Source organism: Zea mays, chromosome 8, assembly GCF_902167145.1.
Source record: "Zea mays cultivar B73 chromosome 8, Zm-B73-REFERENCE-NAM-5.0, whole genome shotgun sequence".
NCBI classification, from domain to species: Eukaryota; Viridiplantae; Streptophyta; class Magnoliopsida; order Poales; family Poaceae; genus Zea; species Zea mays.
In genome coordinates, this window is record NC_050103.1 from 99,021,712 (window position 1) to 99,045,566 (window position 23,855).

The 23,855-nt window shown below is 48.5% G+C and overlaps 3 protein-coding genes across 4 annotated transcripts; all 3 read left to right on the forward strand.

Annotated features, from left to right (window-relative positions):
• Positions 1–944: 944 nt before the first annotated feature.
• Positions 945–4,188, forward strand: LOC103635591 (B-box zinc finger protein 22). The gene is made up of 2 exons (XM_035961737.1): positions 945–3,012; positions 3,581–4,188. The coding sequence occupies exons 1-2, from the start codon at positions 2,758–2,760 to the stop codon at positions 3,893–3,895; spliced, it is 570 nt and encodes a 189-aa protein (XP_035817630.1). The 5' UTR covers positions 945–2,757; the 3' UTR covers positions 3,896–4,188.
• Positions 4,189–5,545: 1,357 nt separating this feature from the next.
• LOC109941453 (ubiquinone biosynthesis O-methyltransferase, mitochondrial) lies at positions 5,546–21,443 on the forward strand. 2 transcript variants are annotated; one of them, XM_020542432.2, is made up of 10 exons: positions 5,546–6,021; positions 6,099–6,461; positions 12,307–12,396; positions 12,915–12,993; positions 18,749–18,826; positions 18,971–19,019; positions 19,382–19,431; positions 19,930–20,079; positions 20,765–20,845; positions 20,914–21,443. In XM_020542432.2, exons 2-10 carry the CDS (start codon positions 6,199–6,201, stop codon positions 21,055–21,057), a joined length of 984 nt encoding a protein of 327 aa, XP_020398021.1. In that variant the 5' UTR covers positions 5,546–6,021; positions 6,099–6,198; the 3' UTR covers positions 21,058–21,443. The 2 variants fall into 2 exon arrangements, with proteins under 2 accessions (XP_020398021.1, XP_020398020.1); XM_020542431.2 differs by having other exon boundaries at positions 6,131–6,461.
• Positions 21,444–22,196: 753 nt separating this feature from the next.
• LOC109941454 (cold shock protein CS66-like) lies at positions 22,197–23,351 on the forward strand. Its single transcript, XM_020542433.2, is given in 3 exon segments — positions 22,197–22,632; positions 22,634–22,870; positions 22,974–23,351. Coding segments are annotated over 3 exon segments (957 nt in total). The 5' UTR covers positions 22,197–22,275; the 3' UTR covers positions 23,337–23,351.
• Positions 23,352–23,855: the final 504 nt, after the last annotated feature.

The following is a 23,855-nucleotide window of genomic DNA, read 5'->3' on the forward strand; positions in this document are numbered from 1 at the left end:
AACTATGCAAAATGGGCTGCAACTGTCTATTTACTGATGTAGGTGTCACTGTCTTTAGAAGAAGTGATGATTCAGTAGCATTTAAGGGAGTATTAGAGGGTCAGCTATACTTAGTTGATTTCAATAGAGCTGAACTCGACACTTGCTTAATTGCTAAGACTAACATGGGCTGGCTCTGGCATCGCCGACTAGCACATGTTGGGATGAAGAATCTTCATAAACTTCTAAAGGGAGAACAAATTTTAGGACTAACCAATGTTCATTTTGAGAAAGACAGGATTTGTAGCGCATGCCAAGCCGGGAAGCAGGTTGGCATTCATCATCCACATAAGAACATCTTGACGACTGACAGGCCACTTGAGCTCCTCCACATGGACCTATTCGGCCCGATTGCTTACATAAGCATCGGCGGGAGTAAGTACTATCTAGTTATTGTGGATGACTATTCTCGCTTCACTTGGGTATTCTTTTTACAGGAAAAATCTCAAACCCAAGAGACCTTAAAGGGATTCTTGAGACGAGCTCAAAATGAGTTCGGCTTGAGGATCAAGAAAATTAGAAGCGATAATGGGACAGAGTTCAAGAATTCACAAATTGAAGGCTTCCTTGAGAAGGAGGGCATCAAGCATGAGTTCTCTTCTCCCTACACGCCACAACAAAATGGTGTAGTGGAAAGGAAGAATAGAACTCTATTGGACATGGCAAGAACCATGCTTGATGAGTACAAGACTTCAGATCGGTTTTGGGCCGAGGCGGTCAACACCGCCTGCTACGCCATCAACCGGTTGTATCTACACCGAATCCTCAAGAAGACATCATATGAACTTCTCACCGGTAAAAAGCCCAATGTTTTATATTTTAGAGTCTTTGGTAGCAAATGTTTTATTCTTGTTAAAAGAGGTAGAAAATCAAAATTTGCGAGGAGAATAATTAATGCTGGCTAGAGTTGATCATGCTGTCCTGCGTGGACCCAGGTATGAGCATGCTTGCTTCACCATACTGCCTGGACTACTAACCATGTGCATGCACATGCAGTCTCAGTTTGCATTCCCAGCCTTGTTTTGATGAAATGGATAAGCATTCAGTCTTGATTCCTGATGAAGTGTGCACTAGAATGGCCCAAGCCTTGATGGTAGCTTTGTTAGACTACATTGCAATTTTTACTTGAATGACATGTATGTTTAAAGGACAATGGTGAAGATAATTCTAAATGCATGCATATAGAAGCTTTCTCTTCATTTGGTCATATATTCTTCAAGGCCTGAAATATTAGAGAGTTACATAGCTAAATGTACTACATGCTACGTGAAATGGTACATTTAAGTAGAGTGCACCCCAATAGGCTTTACATTGCACTTGCGTAAGTTTTCTCCTTTTCACCAGCACCTAATTTACCACAGGTGGAACAAATAGGTAATCTTCAAGATGAAAGACAAGATCGCTACACAATGCACACAATAGCTCAGGCTCATGTGTGTGTTGCATCCCACAGTCTCATGCGCATGTTTACTTACAGAAGTTCATGAAAAGACACGTGCACTTGTAAGTTGTAACCACCTTGAAGAAGCTAAAGTAAAACAACATGTGTTTTCTCTAATTACAACACATTATGTTCTATCATTTTTTTGTAACCTTCACATTTTCTGATTTTGAAAACCTGGTAAATGCGTCAACCATCAAACTGTAAATTTACTAATCCCAGTCCATGTATAGTGATGCCATTATTTTGTGTCAACCTAAGTTATGAGTACTGTGAACAGATAAATTTATTTGCCTGGTGTGTTTCTGCAAGTTGCATTTGTTTTGCTTCTGGTTGCTAGATGAAAACCCTTGTTTCTGCACTAAGGGCTGCTGTAGTGCTGTTGGGTACTTGGATGTGCGGTGTACCTTCTGTTACTCTACATTGTTTTACTTATGAAGGTCGAATCACTGTCTGGATGATGAGTGAACTACATTTTACATTTTTGAGTTTGTTGAGTTATATTGTCCGTGGACAAGCTGTATCTGGATGTGGCCAACCGGCTTCAGGGGCTCATGCGGCTAGCACAAGGAGCAAACAAGCAACAACCTTATTCTGAGTTGCTATCATTATTTGTTAGTTAGCTACTAGATCCATTTGGTAGTATTTTATCATCTTGCTGCTAGTATGTGGTTAGAGAGGGCATGTGATCATTAGTTGGAACTTGGCAGACTAGAAGAATATCAATCAATATTGTCCTAGTCCCATTCTCCTACCCTTACCCTTGTGGTGTGGTTGCCGGCTATCAGCGATGTCATGCTGCTGAGGTTCAGGGCCATCTAGACCAGAGTTTATCACAACGATATAGTTCGCTACTGTGACACAGTTTGTTTTGTAGTGTATCGAATCCTCGTGCAAGACCCTTCTCATGTTTATCCTTACTGCAGGAGGCTTCTGGATACTTCTTCTGCCTAGAGGACCGTGCACTACTTTGTAGAGACTGTGATGTTGCTATACACACAGTGAATTCCTTTGTTTCAGTACATCAGAGATTCCTGCTAACTGGAGTTCAGGTGGGTCTTGATCCTGCTGATCCAGTTCCACCTATTGCTGAAAAGCACGTTAATGCTGCTGGTGGATCAGTAAATCAACCAGTGAGACATCAGCCAAAGAGAAGCCCGACAGTTCAATTTTCAGTTGAAGGGAGTGCTTCTGTTCCTACTAAAAATGTAACAAATGGAGATTGTTCAAGGCAGAATTTTGTCCCAACAGCCAGGGGAGAAGTGGTTGATTGGACTATGAATAATAGTACAATTCGGTCAGTAGAATCTCCGCCTAAGTACATTTCAGAGGAAAGCCCGACACTTCTGCAATCTAGCCAGACCACAACAGTCTTCTCCAACCAAATTAATGGCAACAGTGATGGGGCCTACCACTTGTCATTCTCAGGTGGTAATGTGACAGACAGCCTACCAGATTGGCCCGTGGATGAGTTCTTCAGTAACTCAGAATATGGTCCAAACTTTGGCTTCTCCGAGAATGGTTCTTCTAAGGCAAGTTACCATATATACATTTTTTTCTTATCTTTTTGCCTCTCTTTCCTCCATATCGTTAATAGCCTACTAGCTTCTGTTCAGTTTTATGGTCTTTTAGACTGTTGATTCACATAGGCAGCATTTCTTGATGTGGATGTTCATGTTATTTCTTGCATAGTTCATGGTTGACTAGCTTCATGCATTTGAACTTGTGACCTTCTACTATGACGAAAATTCAGATTGTTGTTGTAAACATGATTTAAGAGCTTGAGAGTGACATCCTTTCTGGCATCTACATGAAGAAAGTTAATGGATAAGGTTATTTAGGTTGAAAATTGATCTGATCCGTTGTTAACTGGTTGATGGTGAACTAGAGTTTCAGATCTGTGCTGTTGTAGTGCTAGGTTTAGTTGCTACATTTGGTGACCGTTACTCTAGTTTAGGAGATTGCTATTTGCGGTAGTCCAGGCTTTGTGGATTGTGACATGATGACGATCATTATTTCGTTTTAGCGTAGCATCAGATTTGTTCATTCACTTGAAATACTTAAAAGACAGACTACTGAATACCATTTCTCTCTTTACAGGGTGATAACGCTAAGCTGGGGGGCGCTGGTGGATCTCCACAATGCCGTTTGGCTGAAGGCTCAGTTGCTGAGGAACTATTAGGGCAGGTGCCTGGATTGATCACCGATGAATATATGAGCCGAGTACCTGAGAATTCATGGACAGTGCCTGAGGTTCCCTCTCCACCAACAGCCTCGGGGCTCAACTGGCACGGGAATTTGTGTTTCCCTGCGTATGACAGCACCATGTTTGTTCCTGAAATTACCTCCCTTCAGAACTCCGAAAGTCACTTCACCGTACCTTCCAGTTTCAAGCGCCGGAGAAGAGAGTACTGAGAGGCGACAAGAAGATCACTAGACACCACTGTCCGGTCTAGGCTATCTTGAGAAAGGCTTCTTGGTGGGCTAAATGACGAAAGAAAATATCCAGGACTGGGTGGTCATTCAAACATCAACTGAGCTATCCAGTAGCCAGGTTTTAAGTGTGTTGTAATGCTTCAATGTGTTTCATTTTCCAAAGACCTGAGCTTCGCTTGTGATTTGTTCCGAGCTGTACGGTGTCGATTTTGTGTATATAATATAATATAACGAAATAAAGGGTACCCAGTATGAGTATGATCATTCCGAAATAAAGGGTATCCAGAGTATGAGTATGAGCATTCGCGAGTACATCGCACACTGGTGGTGGCACATGAAGTTACTTCTGCAATACATCGCTCGATCATAAGCTCAAGATCAAACCTGAAGATGACAGATCATAAAACTCAAAATCGAACTATGATTTTCGTAAAGAATCACAATTTAGTTAGACTTATGCACGAGTTAAATCAGTCGATACCAGATGTGACAATGATTCTGGTAGTGTTTCTTAAGTTTCTATCTAGCCTAAAACTCCTCACAAGCTTAGATTCAAGAATTGACTCAAAAGTCCAAACAAAAGTTAGGAAGAAAATAGGCAAATCAAAATCCAAAGCAATCAACTTGCATAGAGATAATAGATTTTTTTCTCTTTTTTATATCACTTGACGTATGATAGATTATAACTTGAAATTTAATATATTAATTAATAGAGTAAAGATAAAATATATCTATATTTTTAAAAACTTTGATTTTTTTGTTAGTTTAGTTGTAAGATGGTTGCATGAGAAATTTAGGGCTAATTTGGCGGAAGGAAAATTGTAGGGGATATAGGGAGAAATTGCCTTACTATTCAAAATAAATAGCAAGAGAATTCCTCTCCCATTGATCACCTCCCATTCTTCTCCCACCAAACTAGCCCATAAGAACTAATGGTGGGATCCATGGGGTTTCCTCTCCCATATATTCTCTGTAATCCTCTTGTTACTAAACCATTCGTAATTGTACAATAGTCTTTGTTTTAAGTCATCATAAACTAGGTGCACGAGAAAGACAAATGGAATTAGTGTATTCATGATTTTGCATCATAAAGCCTTTGTTTGGTTACAAGGGATAAAATCTCGATTTAATCCGGGTCTGGATTGGTTAAATCCATACCTCACATTCAATCTCATGGTGGAATTAAATTCATCATTTAATCCATACATCTCTCAAAACTAGTTATTCTTTTGATCCATAGATTCTAATATAAACACGTGCAATATCTTTATGGATTTGTTCCATACCTAATGAGTTATGGATATAATCCATGCATTTCATAGTTTTAAAAATTTCCAAACCCTTGGACTATAATTCATGAGTTTAACTGAGTTAAAATTTTTTGAGTAGGTTTGGATTATTTTGAGACATGGATTGTGACATAGATTTAATTCTAATTCATAATAATCTAGAGTTGGATTGATGTAACTAACAAGGAGGGCGCACGATTTATTTTTCCACAAAAAAGTAACCAGGAAAAAGAATAATCCTTACCACACTTTCGTCTCATCTGAGCCACTCGATTCCGTATCCAATGCAGAGGCGGAGGGCCTATTATGGCCTATTATAGCCCAAGCCATACCAAGAAAAAAATAGGTCCAGCCCAGCATCTCTAAACCCTAATCAATCAGTCGGTCGCCGCCGTCCGCCCGTCCGCTCAGCCGGCCGAGCGCTCGAGCCTCCTCCGTCCCGCTCCCGCCCGTCCGCCGAGCGCCGACGGCCCGAGCAGCCAGCACCGCCCAGCAGGCGAGCCGCTCCGCCTCCGCGCCTCTATCCGCCGTCCGCTCGTCCCGAGGCCGCGAGCCGCTCCGCGGCTACGACCCTCCGCCCGCCGTCTGCCCGTCCAGCGAGCGCCCGACGGCCCGAGCAGCGGAGCAGGCGAGCAGCTCCGCGCCTCCGGCCTTCGCCCGCCGTCCGCTCGGGCTCGGACCGAGCCGCTCCGCCCACCGTCCGCCGAGCGCCTGACGGCCCGAGCAGGCGAGCAGCTCCGCGCCTCCGCCCGCCGTCCGCTCGGCCCGAGCAGCTCACTCGCTCAGCCGCAGAGCCGCTGTGCCTTCCACTTCCAGGTTCCAGCCATACCTAATTTTTTTTCCGTCCTCCGCCACTGATCCAATGGTTTATGTGTTCTCTGAGGTCCGACTAGCAAAGTGGAAAATCGATTTGTCCACATTTCAGGCGGACACCACCGTGTCGCCCCCGCGTCCTAAACCTCTCACTTCGCCGGGGTCCGGTAGCGGCGAACGATGCTCCGCCGCGCGCTCCTCTCCTCCGTCTCCCCACTCCACGGAACGGTACGAATCCCGAGCCCCAGCTACTCTCCTATCCAAGCCCTTCTCGCTCAATGGAGCAGGTACGCCTCCGTGGTCTCATCCTCGGCCCCGCCGCCGCCGCCGCCGCCCCCTCCATCTCCGCCTCGAGGTCCATCGAGGTCGAGCGGTGGAGGTACCACTTCCTCGTCGCTGAACCCTGCAGAGGTCGCCAAGTTCGCCTCCATCGCCGAGACATGGTGAGAAATGAGATCCTTCCTTACTTGCCTACGACGACGACCTCCCGTGCTTGTTCGTGGACGTTTGGATAAGAAATTTTTGAGCGTGTGTGAGCTTGGGCGACAGCAGTGGCGGAGCCAGAATCTTTCTAAGAGTATGGCCGGATATAACACTAAATTTTTTATGCAAATGCGTAGATAATGGCACATATCATTTGAACACAATAATTATAATTTAACGTAAAATTGACTTAAACAAGTGGTTACCTAATTAAGATAAAGATAGATTTTCGTCTCGGTGATCAATTAATCAATAGTTTGTGTTGCTTTCATCAACATTAGGATGTTATTGTTCGAACTCTCTTAAGATGGTGATTTCAACTCTATTATTAAAATAATCATGCTCTGTAGGAGTGCATTTGTTCATATAGTCAATGGCTTGTATGGATCCAAATCCAATAGGTAAAAATTGCGTTAGTATGAAGGTATGTGTATGTGGTATCTGTATACATGGATATGTAAGCTGCAGCTAGTAGTCATATTTGAAGCTATTTATATGCATTAACAACTTATCTTCAGCTATTTCTATGATCAAAACTTCAAAGTATGGCAACACAGTAATATGAAGATGCAAGAAAGAATAATTAATGTTAGAATAGGAACCCATACCCAAACCAGGGGATGGGAGTGATATTAAATAGAGAGAGTAATTGGGCCAAGGCCCATTACACAGCAGGGGTATATCGGTCATTACACAGGGAATAGGACAAACCCTAGACGGGTGGTCTAACACCCCCCCGCAGTCACAACTCTATCCTGTACAGATGTTGAGACTGGATCGGAAGTCGGAAAAGACACTCGACGGCAACCCCTTGGTGAAGATGTCGGCGAACTGAAGCGTGGTGGGGACGCTGAGGACGCGGACGTCACCGGCAGCGACACGCTCGCGGACGAAGTGCAGGTCGATCTCCACATGCTTCGTGCGCTGATGCTGCACGGGGTTGGTGGAGAGGTAGACCGCGCTGACGTTGTCGCAGTAGACGAGGGTGGCGCGCTGGAGGGGACTGTGAAGCTCGTGAAGGAGCTGGCGCAGCCAGGAGGCCTCGGCCACGCCGTTGGCCACGGCACGGTACTCGGCCTCAGCGCTGGAGCGAGAGACGACGGGCTGCCTCTTGGCGGCCCAAGAGACGAGGTTGGCTCCCAGGAAGACGGCGTAGCCGGAGGTGGACCGGCGCGTGTCGGGACAGCCAGCCCAGTCAGCGTCGGTGTAGACCACAAGCTCCGACGTCGGGGATGGGCGGAGTAGGAGGCCGTAGTCGAGGGAGCCGCGGAGGTAGCGTAGAATCCACTTGAGCGCAGTGAGATGGGGCTCCCGCGGAGTGTGCATATGCAGGCACACCTGCTGGACGGCGTAAGCGATGTCGGGCCTGGAGAACGTGAGGTACTGGAGCGCGCCGGTGAGGCTCCGGTAGGACGTCGCGTCGGCGACCGGAGGCCCGTCGTCCTCAGAGAGCTTCGCCTGAGTGTCGACAGGCGTGGAGCAGGGCTTGCAGTCAGACATGCCAGCCCGCTCCAGGATGTCGATGGCGTACTGGCGCTGGTGGAGGAAGAGACCCTGAGGCCGACGTTCGGCGGTGATGCCGAGGAAGTGGTGGAGGGGCCCCAGGTCCTTCATCGCGAACTCCCGCTGAAGGGCGACGATCGTGCGGTGAAGGAGGTCGGCTGTGGATGCCGTGAGCACAATGTCGTCGACGTAGAGCAGGAGGTAGACAGTGTTGTCGCCGCGCCGGTAGATGAACAGGGACGTGTCCGACTTGGCCTCGACGAAGCCGACGGAGGCCAGGTAGGAGGCGAAGCGGCTGTACCAAGCCCGTGGCGCCTGCTTGAGGCCATACAGGGATCGGTTCAGCCGGCAAACCAGGTCCGGACAGTCAGCGTCGACGAAGCCGGTGGGCTGGCTGCAGTAGACAGTCTCCGTCAGAGTGCCGTGGAGGAAGGCATTCTTGACATCGAGCTGGTGGATCGCCCAGTCGCGGGAGAGGGCGAGGGAGAGGACGGCGCGAACAGTGGCGAACTTGACGACCGGGCTGAAGGTCTCGTCGTAGTCCACTCCGGGGCGCTGGGTGAAGCCCCGAAGGACCCAACGGGCCTTGTAGCGGTCGAGGGAGCCGTCCGAGGTCAGCTTGTGGCGAAATAGCCACTTGCCGGTGACCACGTTGGTGCCTGGTGGACGCGGCACCAGGTCCCAGGTGTGGTTGGCCAAGAGAGCCGCGTACTCCTCCTCCATAGCGCGACGCCAATGTGGGTCGGCGAGGGCAGTGCGAACGGAGGAGGGTACTGGGGAGGCGTCGGGTGGAGTGCTGGTCGTAGCGGCTGCCAGGATGAGCCGGTCAACGGGGCGGAGAACGCCAGCAGCGCGCCGAGTCACCATCGGGTGGACGTGCCCGGGGTCGCGATGGATGGCGACCGGGTGGTATACGGACGGCTCGGAGTGGGCCGCTGTACCGTCGGGAGCAGCTGGTGGGGCCGGCGCACGGCGGTGATAGACGACGGCGGGGTCGGCGAATCGGGCCGCGCTCGTCGACGGGCCCGAGTCGGGGGGCGCCGAGGTATTGGCGTGGCCGCGGCGATGGTAGACGAGGGCGGGGTTGGCAAGTCGAGCCGGAGTCGACGGGGCCGCGCGTGGCGCAGGCGGGGTCGACGGGGCCGCGCGTGGCGCAGGCGGGGTCGACGGGGCCGCGCGTGGCGCAGGCGGGGTCGACGGGGCCGCGCGTGGCGCAGGCGGGGTCGACGGGGCCGCGCGTGGCGCAGGCGGGGTCGACGGGGCCGCGCATGGCGCAGGCGGGGTCGACGGGGTCGCGCGTGTCGCGGAAGCCGACGATGGGGGAGGAATCGGATCGGACTCGAGGAGGGAGTCAAGGTCGGTGGGTGGGGTGGAGCCAGCAAGGGGAAACACATCTTCGTCAAAGACGACGTGACGAGAGATGATGATGCGGTGGGAGGTGAGGTCTAGGCACCGATACCCCTTGTGGTCGGGGGAGTAGCCGAGGAAGAGGCATCGAGTGGAGCGTGGAGAAAGCTTGTTAGGGGCGGTAGCGGAAGTGTTGGGGTAGCAGGCACAGCCGAACACGCGCAGGTGGTCGTAGGAAGGGGCTGTGCCGTACAGGGCAAAGTGAGGAGTAGGGTGGCTCACCGCCTTCGAGGGAAGACGGTTGAGGAGGTGGGTGGCAGTATGCAGGGCCTCTGCCCAGTAGCTGGCAGGGAGAGACGCCTGGAAGAGGAGACAGCGGAGCATATTAGTGATGGTGCGGATCATGCGTTCGGCACGGCCGTTCTGGGCAGAAGTGTAGGGGCACGAGAGACGCAACTGGACGCCATGAGTGAGGAAGAAGGAGCGAGAGGCGTTGTTATCGAACTCGCGGCCATTGTCACACTGCAGAGCACGGACCGGGCGACGAAACTGAGTGGATACCCAGGTGAAGAAGTGTGTGAGGGTGGTGAATGTGTCCGACTTCAACCGAAGCGGGAAGGTCCAGAGAAAATGGGAAAAATCATCCAAAATCACCAGATAGTATTTATAACCAGAAAGACTGAGTACAGGGGAGGTCCAAAGGTCACAATGAACCAGATCAAAAGCCTGCTCAGCCCGAGAAGAAGTAGTAAATGGGAGACGAGTATGTCGGCCTAACTGACAAGCATGACAGAGACCCTCAAAATGTCCCCTACTACAGGAAGGATCGAGACTACTGGTAATCTTGGTCATGACGTCGGGTCCAGGATGGCCGAGACGTCGGTGCCATGTGGTGGAGGAGGTGGTGGAGACCAGGGCAGGAGGTGGAGACACGCCGGCGGTGGAGGGCTGGAGCGTGTAGAGAGGCCCCGAGCTGTCACAGCGGGCGAGAAGGGTCCTGGTGGCCAGATCCTTCACAGAAAAACCAGAGGGGTCAAACTCAATGGAACAGGAGTTGTCAGTGGTGAATCGACGAACAGAAAGAAGATTGTGGGTGATGTGGGGGGCTACGAGAACATCGTTGAGGTAAAACGGCCCAGGGAGAACCGAGGCACCTACTGAGGTGACTGGCAGAGTGGAACCGTTTCCAACGACGATCGAGGATGGGTGAGAGGGGAGGGGGGGATGAGAGCGAGAGAGCGTGCCTGCCGTGGGAGTGGTGTGGTACGAGGCACCGGAGTCGATCACCCAGTCGGAGGGGGGTGGGGTCATCGCCATGGTGCTGAAGGCAGCAGCGAGGGAGGCGCTGTCCCAACCACCGGCCGGCGGGGACCAAGTCGTCGAGGTGGGGGTCCCCGGGGGCAGGAGCGCGGGCGAAGCCGGGGGCACGACGGGAACACCATACGGAGGTGTGCCGTAGTGAGGTGTAGTCAGGAGGGCGGGCGACGGGGACCTCTCCGTGGGAGAGTACTGCCGCCAGATGAAGGGCCTGGCTGACTCTCTCCGCGATCTCGGCGAGCCCGTTGCCGATCGTACCCTGGTGCTGAACCTCCTGCGTGGCCTCAGCCCCCGCTACGGCCACCTGAAGGCTCTCATCAAGAGGAGTGTGCCCTTCCCCACCTTCCACGCCGTGCGTAACGAGCTTCTCCTCGAGGAGCTCACCATGGCGAATGAGGCACCCACTCCTGCCTCCGCCCTCTACAGCGCTCCCACCAGTGGTCAGCCGCCTTCAGGGGGCTAGGCCACCCGTCCTCCGTCGACCGGGGCTCCCACCCGCCCTACTCCTGCCGTCCCGGCGGCCCCTCGTCCGACTTCCACGGCCGACGGGGGTCGTCGCTCCCGCAAGGGCGGCCGTGGGAGCGGCGGCTCCTCTCGTGGTGGTTCCTCCGGCCGGGGTGGCGGCCACGCGTGGCCGTCATTCTACAACCCCTGGACCGGGACCATCGCCATGTGGCCGGGCCAGGCACCGAGTACCCCCCGTCCTCCGTCGCCCGCCCTCTGATACCATGTTAGAATAGGAACCCATACCCAAACCAGGGGATGGGAGTGATATTAAATAGAGAGAGTAATTGGGCCAAGGCCCATTACACAGCAGGGTATATCGGTCATTACACAGGGAATAGGACAAACCCTAGACGGGTGGTCTAACAATTAAGAGTGCTCACCGAGGGGATATGTGCATCGCGTGCCCTGGTTACGTGCGCGTGCCTGCATCCTGCACGCCGCTGGCCGCTCGCTGGCTAGCTTGCCGCCGCCATGCCGGCGTCCGGGCAGGGGCAGCTGCTTGCCGTGGTGCCGCCGCTCCCCGCTCGACACGCGTGGTTGGCTGGTTGCCGAGTCACGCCGCCGCCACTCGATTGCTCCATAACCTAGCGTGAAAGCCGATGCTCGCTACAAATCGCAGTTGTGCGCAGTGGGGTGAAGGCAATTGCTGTGCACTTTTCTGGGCCCATACCTAGCAATAATCCGGCCCAAGAGTAGGGCCCAGGCCCTAGTGGCCATAGGCCTGTATCCGCCCCTGGGCGACAGCATGGTTGAGCGCGTGCGTGTATTCGAAGGATGGTGGTGAAACAGCTACATCCTAACATGGGATACAAAGTTTAACAGATCAGTTGGCAACCCGTTTCCGAACGCATTTGAACAGAATCCCTACCATCCTTCATTTACTTACTGCCCTTGGCTGCGGTATGGATGGAGATAGACAATGATGTTATAACTAGTGTTGGATCACCACACATGTTTATGAATACCGGCAAGGAATCACGCAAGACGCAACTAGACCTAAGTAAGGTAGGACTGTTCAGCTAACACCGTAACTTAGAATCACAGATGAAATGCTAAATCGGTAGCGAACTACAGGTATCTCTTTGTATGTTTTAGCTCATTGACGATGGTGCTATCTTCTGTAATAAACAGGTGGGATTCTAGTGGCCCATTCAAACCTTTGCATGTGATGAATCCAACCCGACTGTCTTTTATCCGCTCCACTCTCTGTAGACATTTCAGGTACAATTCTGCACCCCTTGAACTTATTCATTTTTGTTGGTACCACAGTGAGCCGCCTGAAATATACATGAAATCTACTGCCAGCTGTATTTCTCGTGGTATACAAATAAATTAAAGGTTGAATCGACATTATTTCACTTCTCCGGCCATTTAACACATTCATTTTACCAATCATCAACAATGGATTCTAATGTTCCTTTGATGGTGTATCTTACCATCTTAAAGCCAGAGTTGATAATCATGCTGTTTGTGAATATCATCTCTTAAGGCATTCTTGGTCTACATTGGCAGTGTTTTCCTATAGAATTGATTTCTTGATTGAGCTGGTTAATTAGTATGCTTTACTAAACTAATGAAATCAGTAACGGTGTTTGTAAATTTGTGTGGTATTCCATTTGCATTTATGTCTGGGCTCAAACTTCTTTGTTTCGACTGTAAACTGATACAGCTTATGAAACAGCACATGTTATTTGTTAATGTTTTGCTAACTGCATAAGTGTGCACAATTTTTCAACCAGGAGGGATCCAAATTCATCTAAGCCACTTGAAGGTCTCAAAGTTATTGATGTTGGATGTGGAGGTGGCATTCTGTCAGAGGTAGAAAGCTTCTATGTGTCAAATCATTTCTGAGAATCGCTATTGGCACTTAACATAGTATAAAATGTTAGGAAAGTAATCCTTGATTGGTGCTAGTTTACTTATTCTGTTTTAGGAAATAGCTAGTATGGTAGTGGATCAGTCTTATATGGACGGATCCAATCAGCAAGATCAGGACTGATAGCAGTCCGGATTATTACCTTGTAATAGCTAGTTTGTTTCCTTATGAAAGTCTATAAATATATGGCCTTAGAGGCTAAGAAAAGGCAGTCAATAGGACGCCACCAAATCTGCTGTGTTCCCCTCCAAAAGAGTTCGCGTGCGTGTGAGTCCCTGGGAGGTTTTTCTTATACCTGAAGAACTTACCTGGGAGGTAGGAACTCGCCGGCAACCTGCAGGGTTGTCTCTCCGGCGCAGATTCCAACAACTGGTATCGGAGCTAAGGAGGAGCAAGATGTCGAAAACTGTTGATAGCAGTGCGACATTCAGGAAGTCCAGCGACGACACCTCCAAAGATGGAGCAGTGGTCCAGCGAGTAATTCGTGAGGTGAGTGCAGGGAGTGGATATCCCACACTCACCAAGACCAATTACTCGGACTGGGCACTCCTGATGAAGGTGAAGTTGAGGGCGAGGATGTTGTGGGACGTCATCGAGCACGGAGGAGCAGACATCCATGAAGAAATGATGGCACTCGACGCTCTCTGCAGCGCAGTGCCACCAGAGATGGTGTCTTCGATCGCAGACAAGTCCACGGCAAAGGAGGCGTGGAAGACCATTGCAGACCTACGGGTCGGCGATGATCGCATGAAGAAGACTGCTGCTGTGCTGCTTCGGAGGAAGTTCGACTTGGCAACTTTTAATGACGGTGAGTCCGTTGAAGATTTCGCGCTGCGCCTAAATGGCATGGCAGCGGAACTCTCCACTCTTGGAGCTGGCGTGGAAGAAGAGAAGATCGTGGAGAAGATTGCTCGCAGCGTTCCACCACGCTTCAAGCAAATCGTCCTCTCCATCACCACTCTCCTCGACCTGTCAACCCTCACTGTGTCTGACATGGTGGGGAGGTTGAGGGCAGCGGAGGACGCCTTTGAGGAGGCCCCAGGATCACTTTAGCACAGTGGTCGACTCTACCTCACGGAAGAAGAGTGGAATGCCCGGCGCAAGAAGGAAGTCGAGCACCATCCTGGCAGCAGCTCGGGTGGAAGATCAGGGCGCCATGATGGAGGATACCGTGGGCGTGGTCGGGGCCGTGGTCACAGTCGTGGCAGAGGAGGGCGCTCATCAGGTGGACCACTGGCTGGAAAGGTCACTGGTGATGAGTGCAGAAGGTGTGGCAAGATGGGACATTGGGCGCGAGAGTGTCCGTCAAGGCACAAGAAGGAGCAAGCACATGCTGTCCAAGAAGAAGAGGAGGCTACACTTCTTGTGGCAAAGACGTTCCCGGTAAAAACCTCAACACTTAAACCATGCTGCAAGATGTCTAGTTCTCATCTAGAGATCAGGGAGGAGAAGGTGTTTTTACAGCATGAAGAAGAGGAGAAATTAGAGGAGGGAACCTGTATCCTGGACACTGGAGCCACAAATCATATGTCCGGATCCAGGGCTGTTTTCACCGATCTGGATACCAGAGTGCTGGGTACTGTCAGGTTCGGTGACAACTCGGTGGCTCAGATTGAGGGACGAGGAACCATCAAGTTTATGTGCAAGAATGGCGAGACCCGGTCGTTTGTTGGGGCTTATTTTATTCCTCGCCTGACAACAAATATCATCAGTATTGGGCAACTTGATGAAGCAAAGTACAAGATTCATGTTGATGATGGGGTGATGCATATTAGGGAACTTGATGGAAGATTACTGGCAAGAATAGTGCGGGCTGAAAACAGGCTGTACCTCCTTCATTTGAAGATACAACAGTCTGTGTGCCTAGCAGTGCGTGGGCGCGAAGATGAAGTAGCCTGGCGGTGGCATGAGAGGTTTGGTCATGTTAATATGGCTGCACTGCGGAAACTAGAGAAAGAAGAACTGGTCCGAGGCTTGCCCAAGCTCGGACAGGTTGAAAGGGTGTGTGAGGCATGCCAGGCAGGCAAACAGAAACGCACCTCTTTTCCAGCGCAGGCAGAATACCGAGCAAAACAGCGCTTGGAGTTGGTACATGGTGATCTGTGTGGTCCTATTGCCCCAATGACACCAAGAGGTAACAAATATTTCTTGCTGTTGGTGGATGATTTGAGTAGATATATGTGGATGGCTGCAATCTCGTCGAAAGACCAAGCTATTGATGCAGTGAAAAGAATTCAGATGCAAGCTGAAAGGGAATCTGGACTCAAGTTGAAGACACTTCGAACTGATCGAGGTGGGGAGTTCACCTCGGGTGAATTTGCGGAGTATTGTATGGCCAGTGGTATTCACCGACAACACACTGCGCCGTACAGTCCTCAACAAAACGGCGTAGTGGAACGCCGGAATGGGACTGTTGTGGCCACAGCAAGGAGTATGTTGAAGGCAAAGAAACTCCCTGGCTGGTTTTGGGGAGAGGCAGTAAAAACTGCTGTTTATGTTTTGAACAGGTGCCCAACCAAGAGTGTAGATGGGATGACTCCATTTGAGGCATGGCATGGCAAGAAACCAGCAGTTCACCACCTCAAGACGTTCGGCTGCATTGTCTATGTCCGAAACACTGTTCCTCATCTGAAGAAGCTGGAGGATCGAGGAAGGAAAATGATCTTCATTGGCTATGAAGAAGGCACGAAGGCATACCGGGCTTACGACCCCATCACTGAGCGTGTTCATATTTCAAGGGATGTCATCTTCGACGAACAGGCTCAGTGGGATTGGGAAACCCAGGAGGACATCAATTCAGAAAATGAAGATCAAGATGTGTTCACAATGGAATATGCCATCAGAAAGCAGACACATCCTGAAGGAGATGAGAAAACTGCTGGGGAATCTGAAGATGAGCATTCAGCTGGAGGTCTGTCCCCTCGGACCCCTCATGTTGATACAGGGCATGTTTCGGAAGAGGAGGATGAAATGCAGGAAGTGGAGTTTGCTTCACCACCGGAGGGAAATATTGATGAGTATCTAGATGCCTATAGAGCAGAAGATGATCCACTTAGATTCCGCAAGGTAGATGGACTACTGGAATCCAAAACTCCACCTGGTTATGCAACAAGGAGGCTGCTAGATGAGGAGTTACATGCAGTAAGCGCCGATGAACCAATCTCTTTTGGTGAAGCAGAAAGGAGTCCGAGCTGGAGAAAAGCAATGATGGAGGAGATGAAATCAATTGAAGATAACCAGACCTGGACTCTTGTGGATCTTCCTCCAGGGCGCAAGGCAATCGGTCTTAAATGGGTATACAAGGTGAAAAGGGATGAACAAGGTGCAGTATCCAAACACAAGGCACGGCTGGTAGTGAAGGGATATGCACAACAACATGGTATTGACTATGATGAAGTATTTGCTCCAGTAGCCAGGCTTGATTCTGTGAGGTTGCTTATTGCACTTGCAGCACATGAGAGTTGGGAAGTACATCATATGGATGTGAAATCAGCATTCTTAAATGGTGAATTGGGTGAAGAGGTATATGTGCAGCAGCCAGCAGGTTTTGTGGTCACTGGAAAAGAACACAAGGTGCTCAAGCTGAGAAAGGCACTATATGGGCTACACCAAGCACCTCGAGCCTGGAATGAGAAACTGGACAGGACAATGAAATCTCTTGGTTTCAGAAAGAGCATTTCAGAACCTGCTATTTATCTCAGAAGAAACATCAAGTCACAGTTGGTGGTTGGCGTGTATGTGGATGATTTGATAATCACTGGAACAAATTGTGAGGACATCAAGTTGTTCAAGGAAGAGATGGCAACTGTTTTCAAGATGACAGATCTGGGGTTACTGAAATATTATCTGGGAATTGAAGTAAGGCAAAATAAGGAGGGAATATCTCTCAGCCAAGGAGCCTATGCAGAAAAAATTCTGGAGAAGAATGGAATGAGAGAATGCAACCCGTGTCAGACTCCCATGGAGACACGGTTGAAGCTGAGCAAACTGAGCACTGAACCCCTAGTGGATGTCACGATATACCGATCGTTGGGTAATCCCGTATAATCCAACATCTACTGACGGACCTAGGGATGTAATTGGATCACATATGGATGTATATTACTCGTTTCATATTTATTTTCAAATTTCTGTTCGGACTCGTATCAAATACAAATATTATCGAGTTGTGTTAGATAAGATTTGAATAAATATCGACATCTTAAATATTCAACTTCAAGAATACGAATATGAATATAAATCGGATACGAATCGGATATTGAATACCCGAACTCGGATACGGATTAGATCTCAACCCTCTTAGGGCTTATTCGGTTAGGAGTGGATTTGACTGAAGTGGATTGTAGGGGATTAAATGCCTTGCTAGTCAAAAACTCAAAATTGAATAGAAGGGGATTTAATCCCCCCAATCCCCTTTGTTCCCCATGCAACCGAACAAGGCCTTAGGGATTGTTTAGTTAGGAGTGGATTAAAGGGGATTGGAGGGAATCAAATCCTTTAAAAATTCGACCTGTGGGGGGTAAGACAACCCCCGGACATTATATTAAGAATACCTTCTCACACAGGCCGAGAAAACCTTCGAACCCCTACCCCACCCATACATAGCGGCACCGTAGCCCATGTGAGAAACGATTGTTACCAGGACTAGGCCTTAGACCTATGCTCTGGCGTGGGACAGATGAGGGAGTTTTTTGAACCAAAATTTTCTCCCACGGGGAGTCTAACCTAGGACCTGAAGAGTGCTACTCAGACGACCTAACCAACTCAGCTAGAGGCTCTTTTGTAGGGAATTAAATCCCTTGCTAGTCAAAATTGAATAGAAAAAGATTTAATCCCCTCATTCTCCTCTGGTCCCCTTGCAATGCAACCGAACAAGGCCTTAGACAACCCGAATTCAAATACAGACGGATAATATTCATGCCATTTATATCAATAGTCCAACCAGTCTGATGCCCTATTTCACTCTATGGAACCTTTCAACATGATTGTCAGACTCTATTGCAATGGTCCGAAGCCTTCTATGAGTGTTAGCAGTGGGAAACTTTGGTCTGACACCCTTGCCTGGCCTTGGTGGGTTCGACACATGTGTCGGAAGCTTCTTGTTCTTATGCCGGTTAGGGTTGTATTCAACCATATGGTTCGACGCTTCCCTCGGAAATGGTTCGATGTCTCGATTTGACGCCTGCAAACCTTTCTCTTGCTTCATTTCTTCGTTATCTTTTCGACTGACTCGGTTCCATTTCGTGTCTTAGATTCTTGCATGCTTTTGTAGGTCTTCAACGAGTCCTCTAATGTCTTGCTTGAGGTGTTGATCATATGGATCACCACTTTGCCTTTGTCCAAGTCTACTCTGCATTCTTTGAACTATAACCAAAGACACTAGCAAATAATGTTAGTCCAAATGGTTATGATGATCATCAAACACCAAAACTTTAAATATCAATGAACATCGGAACATCAACGTCTATTAGTTCAGCTCGGAACATTGCACATGCTATTACTAATTAGTTTAATAGATTTTACAAATATGGCTTAATATAATGTAAGTAATTGTTTGAAAGTAACATTTTATCATAATGTTTGTGCAATCCCTTTCGGGTGTTTTGAGTGCAATTATATAGATTGTAAGAAGTGCTTCTTTGTTCTGTGATCAATCTGGAAAAGGCTATTAAAATAATTCTATCTTCTGGATTGCAGCCTCTTGCTCGAATGGGTGCTACGGTTACTGCAATTGATGCTGTTGACAAGAATATAAAGATTGCAAGTATTCATGCGGTATGTGCAAAATCTTGATCATGTAATATGAATTTAGGTATGTTTGTTTGTTTGCCTCAAGAGTTAGTTTTGGCTTTTATAAGCACAATAATCAGTAACTTCACTATTTCTTCAGTCTATGATTCTTTGTTCTTATCTTCTCAGGCATCTGATCCAACAACTGCTTCGATTGAGTATTGTTGTGCAACAGCTGGTACTTCCCTCCCTCCATGTACCTATTGTATCTGTTGAACAATGATAGATGAGCTGCTGAGTTGATCCTGGGAGTTCTTTTCCATTGACACCATACTCTGATGTAATCTTTTACAAGGAATAAGGTCCCTAGTTCGCATGTGGGTTAAGCTGTGCAGATTATTTGCTGTAAACTTTGCTAATACTTAATGTGGTTACAGTTTTAATGCATCGTATTGTATGTAGAACTAGTCATAGCACAAAATAAAGAGCATTACCTTTCAAATTTTGATGAGACTGAATTTGGACATCTAAGTTATCCATTCCTGATATTTCTTATGACTGTGACTAGAGGAAATTTATATCAGAAGTGTTTATATGCAGAGGGACTGGTAAAAGAGAAAAGGCTGTTTGATGCTGTAATTTCTCTTGAGGTATGCATACTTTTGGTTCCATCAGTATTTATCCTTCCATCAAAATAATATGGAGTAGCCGTTTCAATAATACTGGAAAAGACCGTGGTGGTCCTGCACTTTATTGCTTGGAGCTTTCTGTTTGCACCATCTTGTTTATCTGATTGAGCATAATTACTTATTAGAAATATTAGATCATAGGACGACAATGCTTTTGTGTGTATTAGTCATAAGAGAAAATATATTTATACTTGTATTAGTTTGTTCATACATAAGACTAATTTACTTCACATACATCTGGATATTAGCACTGTGTGTACATCAACATAGCTCATCATGAGAAACTTGTGAAATCTGAAACAGAATATCAGCATGCATGCTTATTCTGAACAATAGAATCTTTAGATCATGTGACCACTGCCTTTTTTTGTTGTTGGGGTGGGGGTCATTTAGTTTACAGCTTTGTTAACCCATGTAATTTGGATCTGAAATATGGATTGAACTTTGTATGTCTTACAGGTGATTGAGCATGTCGCCAATCCTTTGGAGTTCTGTGAATCCCTCTCGGCTTTGACAATTCCTAATGGTGCCACTGTGATTTCCACAATCAACCGATCAATGCGAGCATATGCCACTGCAATAGTTGCTGCTGAGTATATCCTCAGATGGGTTAGTATCTAGCTTTCTTTCATGTTTTGGAATCATTTTCTGGGATCAATAAATTTTGTTGGGTAGCCCATTGTATTGGAGAAATATGCTTGCTTAGTGATGTTTTGACTCTAGTGGAACTTGTAGTCTGGACTCTGATAGCTAATGCTTCTTATGAACTTGAGCTATAACAATTCAGTATTTCAAATCTATTAAATATTCAGTTATGTTGTAAAGGACATGGTAGTTCTATACTTCTATTCTTCCTAACATATGATGTCACAGACTGAACATCTAGAGTGCCCCCCTTGTTCTGTGCAGCTACATGTTTCTGTAGGTTCGGTTGTCATAATCTGTCTTTAGACCATAAACCAGTGGTTTACGCCCCTCAAAGTTGGTCTGGTTTGAAGACTTTGTTTCAAATTTGAAACTCTTTATTATGACCTAACGAAGAGAACCTGTGAGCTAATCTAGTCATCATTCTATCAAGGCCATGTCAGTTCAGGCTTCTTGGCTTTCTGATATTTTGTTGCCCAGGTTAGAATCCAGTAATGGTCCTAGACGTAGACGGTTAAGAGCTCCCACTTCTCCAGAGAAACATTCATGCTATGATGTTCTACAGTTATACTGGCATAGCTTTTCTTGAGGTGGAGTACTAATGCAGCTTAAGATTGATATCTCATTCTGAGCTTTTGTACCTGTGCAGCTTCCTAGAGGCACACATGAGTGGTCCAAACTGGTTACCCCGGAGGAGCTTGTCCTAATGCTGCAAAAGGCTTCCGTCTCCGTAAGTTTTCAGCCACTGTAGAGTTTGACTGTAAGTTGTGTTGCTGATATCTTGACATCTATCCCCAGGTCGAAGAGATGGCAGGGTTCGTTTACAATCCGTTGAGTGGAGAATGGTCCCTGTCAGATGATATCAGTGTGAACTACATTGCTTTTGGCGTCAAGAAGGGTGAAGCATCATCGACAAATGGCAGAGATGCAAGTTTATCATAGCTGAAGAAAAACACGTGACCTTGAATTGTCGGGCATCATTTTCAGAGGACCAATTCATGTCACTGAAATCTTACTGCTAAGGATGCAACCAAGTAGCAGAAGAGAATTCTCTTGCCCTTTGTTAGTCTTGGAAACTGGAGCTTGTGGAGTGATGCTTCCTGGAAGCGCCATTGAGAAGTCAAGTTGACAACAAGTGACTGCTAACAAGTAGAGCTATCTGCCTTTTTTGGGTAATGTTTCGGGCAGTTTTTCTCAATTTTGTGGCAATCACTGATGATCTAAATAAAAATAATACTACTACACTGCTGTACGTGAAAACTGAACAGATTTGCTGTCTGGAAATGTAACTATTTTTAACAGTTAAGGCTTGTTCGTTTTTGCGTTAATCCATATGGATTGGGTTGAGTGTGATTGAGTCGGATTAAATCTATAGCAAGTTAAAATCCATTCCAATTCCACCCAATACACTTCAATCCTCATGGAATATCAATAACCGAACAAGGTCTTAAGGGAAAGTTAAGAGGTGTTTGAATGTGCTAGAGCTAACTGTCTAAAAAATTGCTAGTGTAATTAGCTAGCTAACAAATAGTTGCTAATTATTAGATAATTTGCTAAAAGTAACTAATAGTCGAATTATTAGTTAGTCTGTTTGAATGTCTTTAGCTAATTTTAAGAACTAATTATTAGCTTATTACATTTAAACACCTTCTAAATGCATGTGCAGCTCCTTAGCTTGTCAAAGACCGTCACTTAAATCCACGAACTTTCAAAATGCACTTGTGTGCCACTTACATGTCGGCGTACCGGTGCATACCGTCGCCAGATGATGAGCTAGCGCCTGCGATTCCGTTATATTATTATAGGTTGCTGATCGGTGGGTGATCGTGGTCTGTTTGGAAGGAACGGAATAGGAAAAGCAATCCCACGTCAAAACCGCGTCGGTGCTTCTAGTTCTAGTGCTCTTACAATACACCAACACGTACGCAGGCACCCGGCCAGTCCACGCGTCGTCAGCTCTGCTGCCTACACGACGGACGTACACGTAGCTGCGACGTGTCGAAAACTGCCAGATCCAACACGTTGCACGCATGTATCGTCTATAAATAAACATATCCGGCCTCGTCCATTTCATCCATCGCATCTCGTGCAGTGACACAAGTGAGCTCAGCAAAGCCAGCCAAAGTTCAGAAGAAGCGAGCGAGCAGGAGGACAGGAAGTATGGCGCACTACCAGCAGGGGAGGCGGCAGCAAGTGGACGAGTACGGCAACCCGGTCCCTGGGGGCCACGGTGTCCAGGGCCAGCAGCTGGGTGAAGCCGCCGGCGGGTACGGCGTCGCAGGCACCGGCAGCTACGGCGGCCAGCAGCAGGCCGGGTATGGCCCCACGGGCACCGGCACGCATGACGCCGGGGGCTACGGCGGCTCGGGCCATCCGGGTTACGGGGCTACCGGAACGGGCGTCCACGACGCCGGTGGCCCAGGTGCGTATGGAGGAGCCACGGGCACGAGAGCCCACGGCGGCGTGACCGGGATCCAGGACGGCGCCGCCGGCCTCACCGGTGGTGGTCTGCATGCATGCAACAGGCATGAGGACGACTACCGGTACTGGCGCGCACGGTGCCACCGGAATGCTTGACACGGGGGTCTTAGGCGGCGGAGGGCACGCGGCCACCGGCATGCCCGCCGGCCACGACACGCGTCCCGGCGCCACAGGCGTAGCTGGAACCGGCGGCGCGTTCCCCCATGCAGCTGAGCACAAGACGGGCGGCGGCATCCTTCGCCGCTCCGGCAGCAGCTCCAGCTCCAGCAGCTCGGTGCGTTTCGTTGCTCCATCGCATTCTCGTTACCTATTTCCATTCCCATGCACACCATGCATGTGTGTGCAGTACCTGGTTATTACATGTTCTCTCCATGCAGTCATCTGAAGACGACGGCATGGGTGGGCGCCGAAAGAAGGGCCTGAAGGAGAAGATCAAGGAGAAAATGCCCGGAGGCCACAGGGAAGGCCAGGGCCAGGCGACGGCCACCGGCGCGTACGGTGGGATAGGGTACGTGGCTGGGCCGACGACCGGAGGCCCCCACGAGAAGAAGGGTGTGATGGAGAAGATCCCAGGCGGCCACAAGGACTACGACCAGCATCAGCACACCACCGCGGCAACTGGCGGCGGCGGTGGCTATGGTGGAGCCACCGACACGACGTATGGGACGACGACTGAGGGTACGCACGAGAAGAAGGGTTTCATGGAGAAGATCAAAGAGAAACTCCCCGGTCAGCACTAAGCAACTGCCTCTCCCGGCCGAGGACTGCCGATAACTACATGTATACAGAATAAACAAAGCAATGAAGAATAAGCGGCACCTACGTATGTGTTGTGTGTTTGCATTGTAACCACCTCAGTTCATGATCCTGTGTGTGTGTTTATGTGACGAAGTAGAAGGAATGAGATGTAAGTTACACTTTTATTATGCTTCCGAGTCAAATCTTATTATGATGGATATGACCAGAGGTTGAGGTTCTACATTTTTGGGGTGCCCTGAGATCTTCAGGGCTATAGCAACAACAAAGATGAAATACATGGGGAAAAGAATATGAATCCTCCCTGCAAATTCGTGTGTAAATAAATGACCTGAGCAATAGACCTAATAAATCTCCCGCTCACATGTGTAATTGGCAAAGGGATTTTGTTGACCTGGTAGTGGTACACACTTCGCTACTGACTGACAAGATATTTCTTCCGGTCCCAAGACAATATTTGAGTCTTCAGTACCCTTTGTTTTCTGACGAAGCATCGCTGAAGA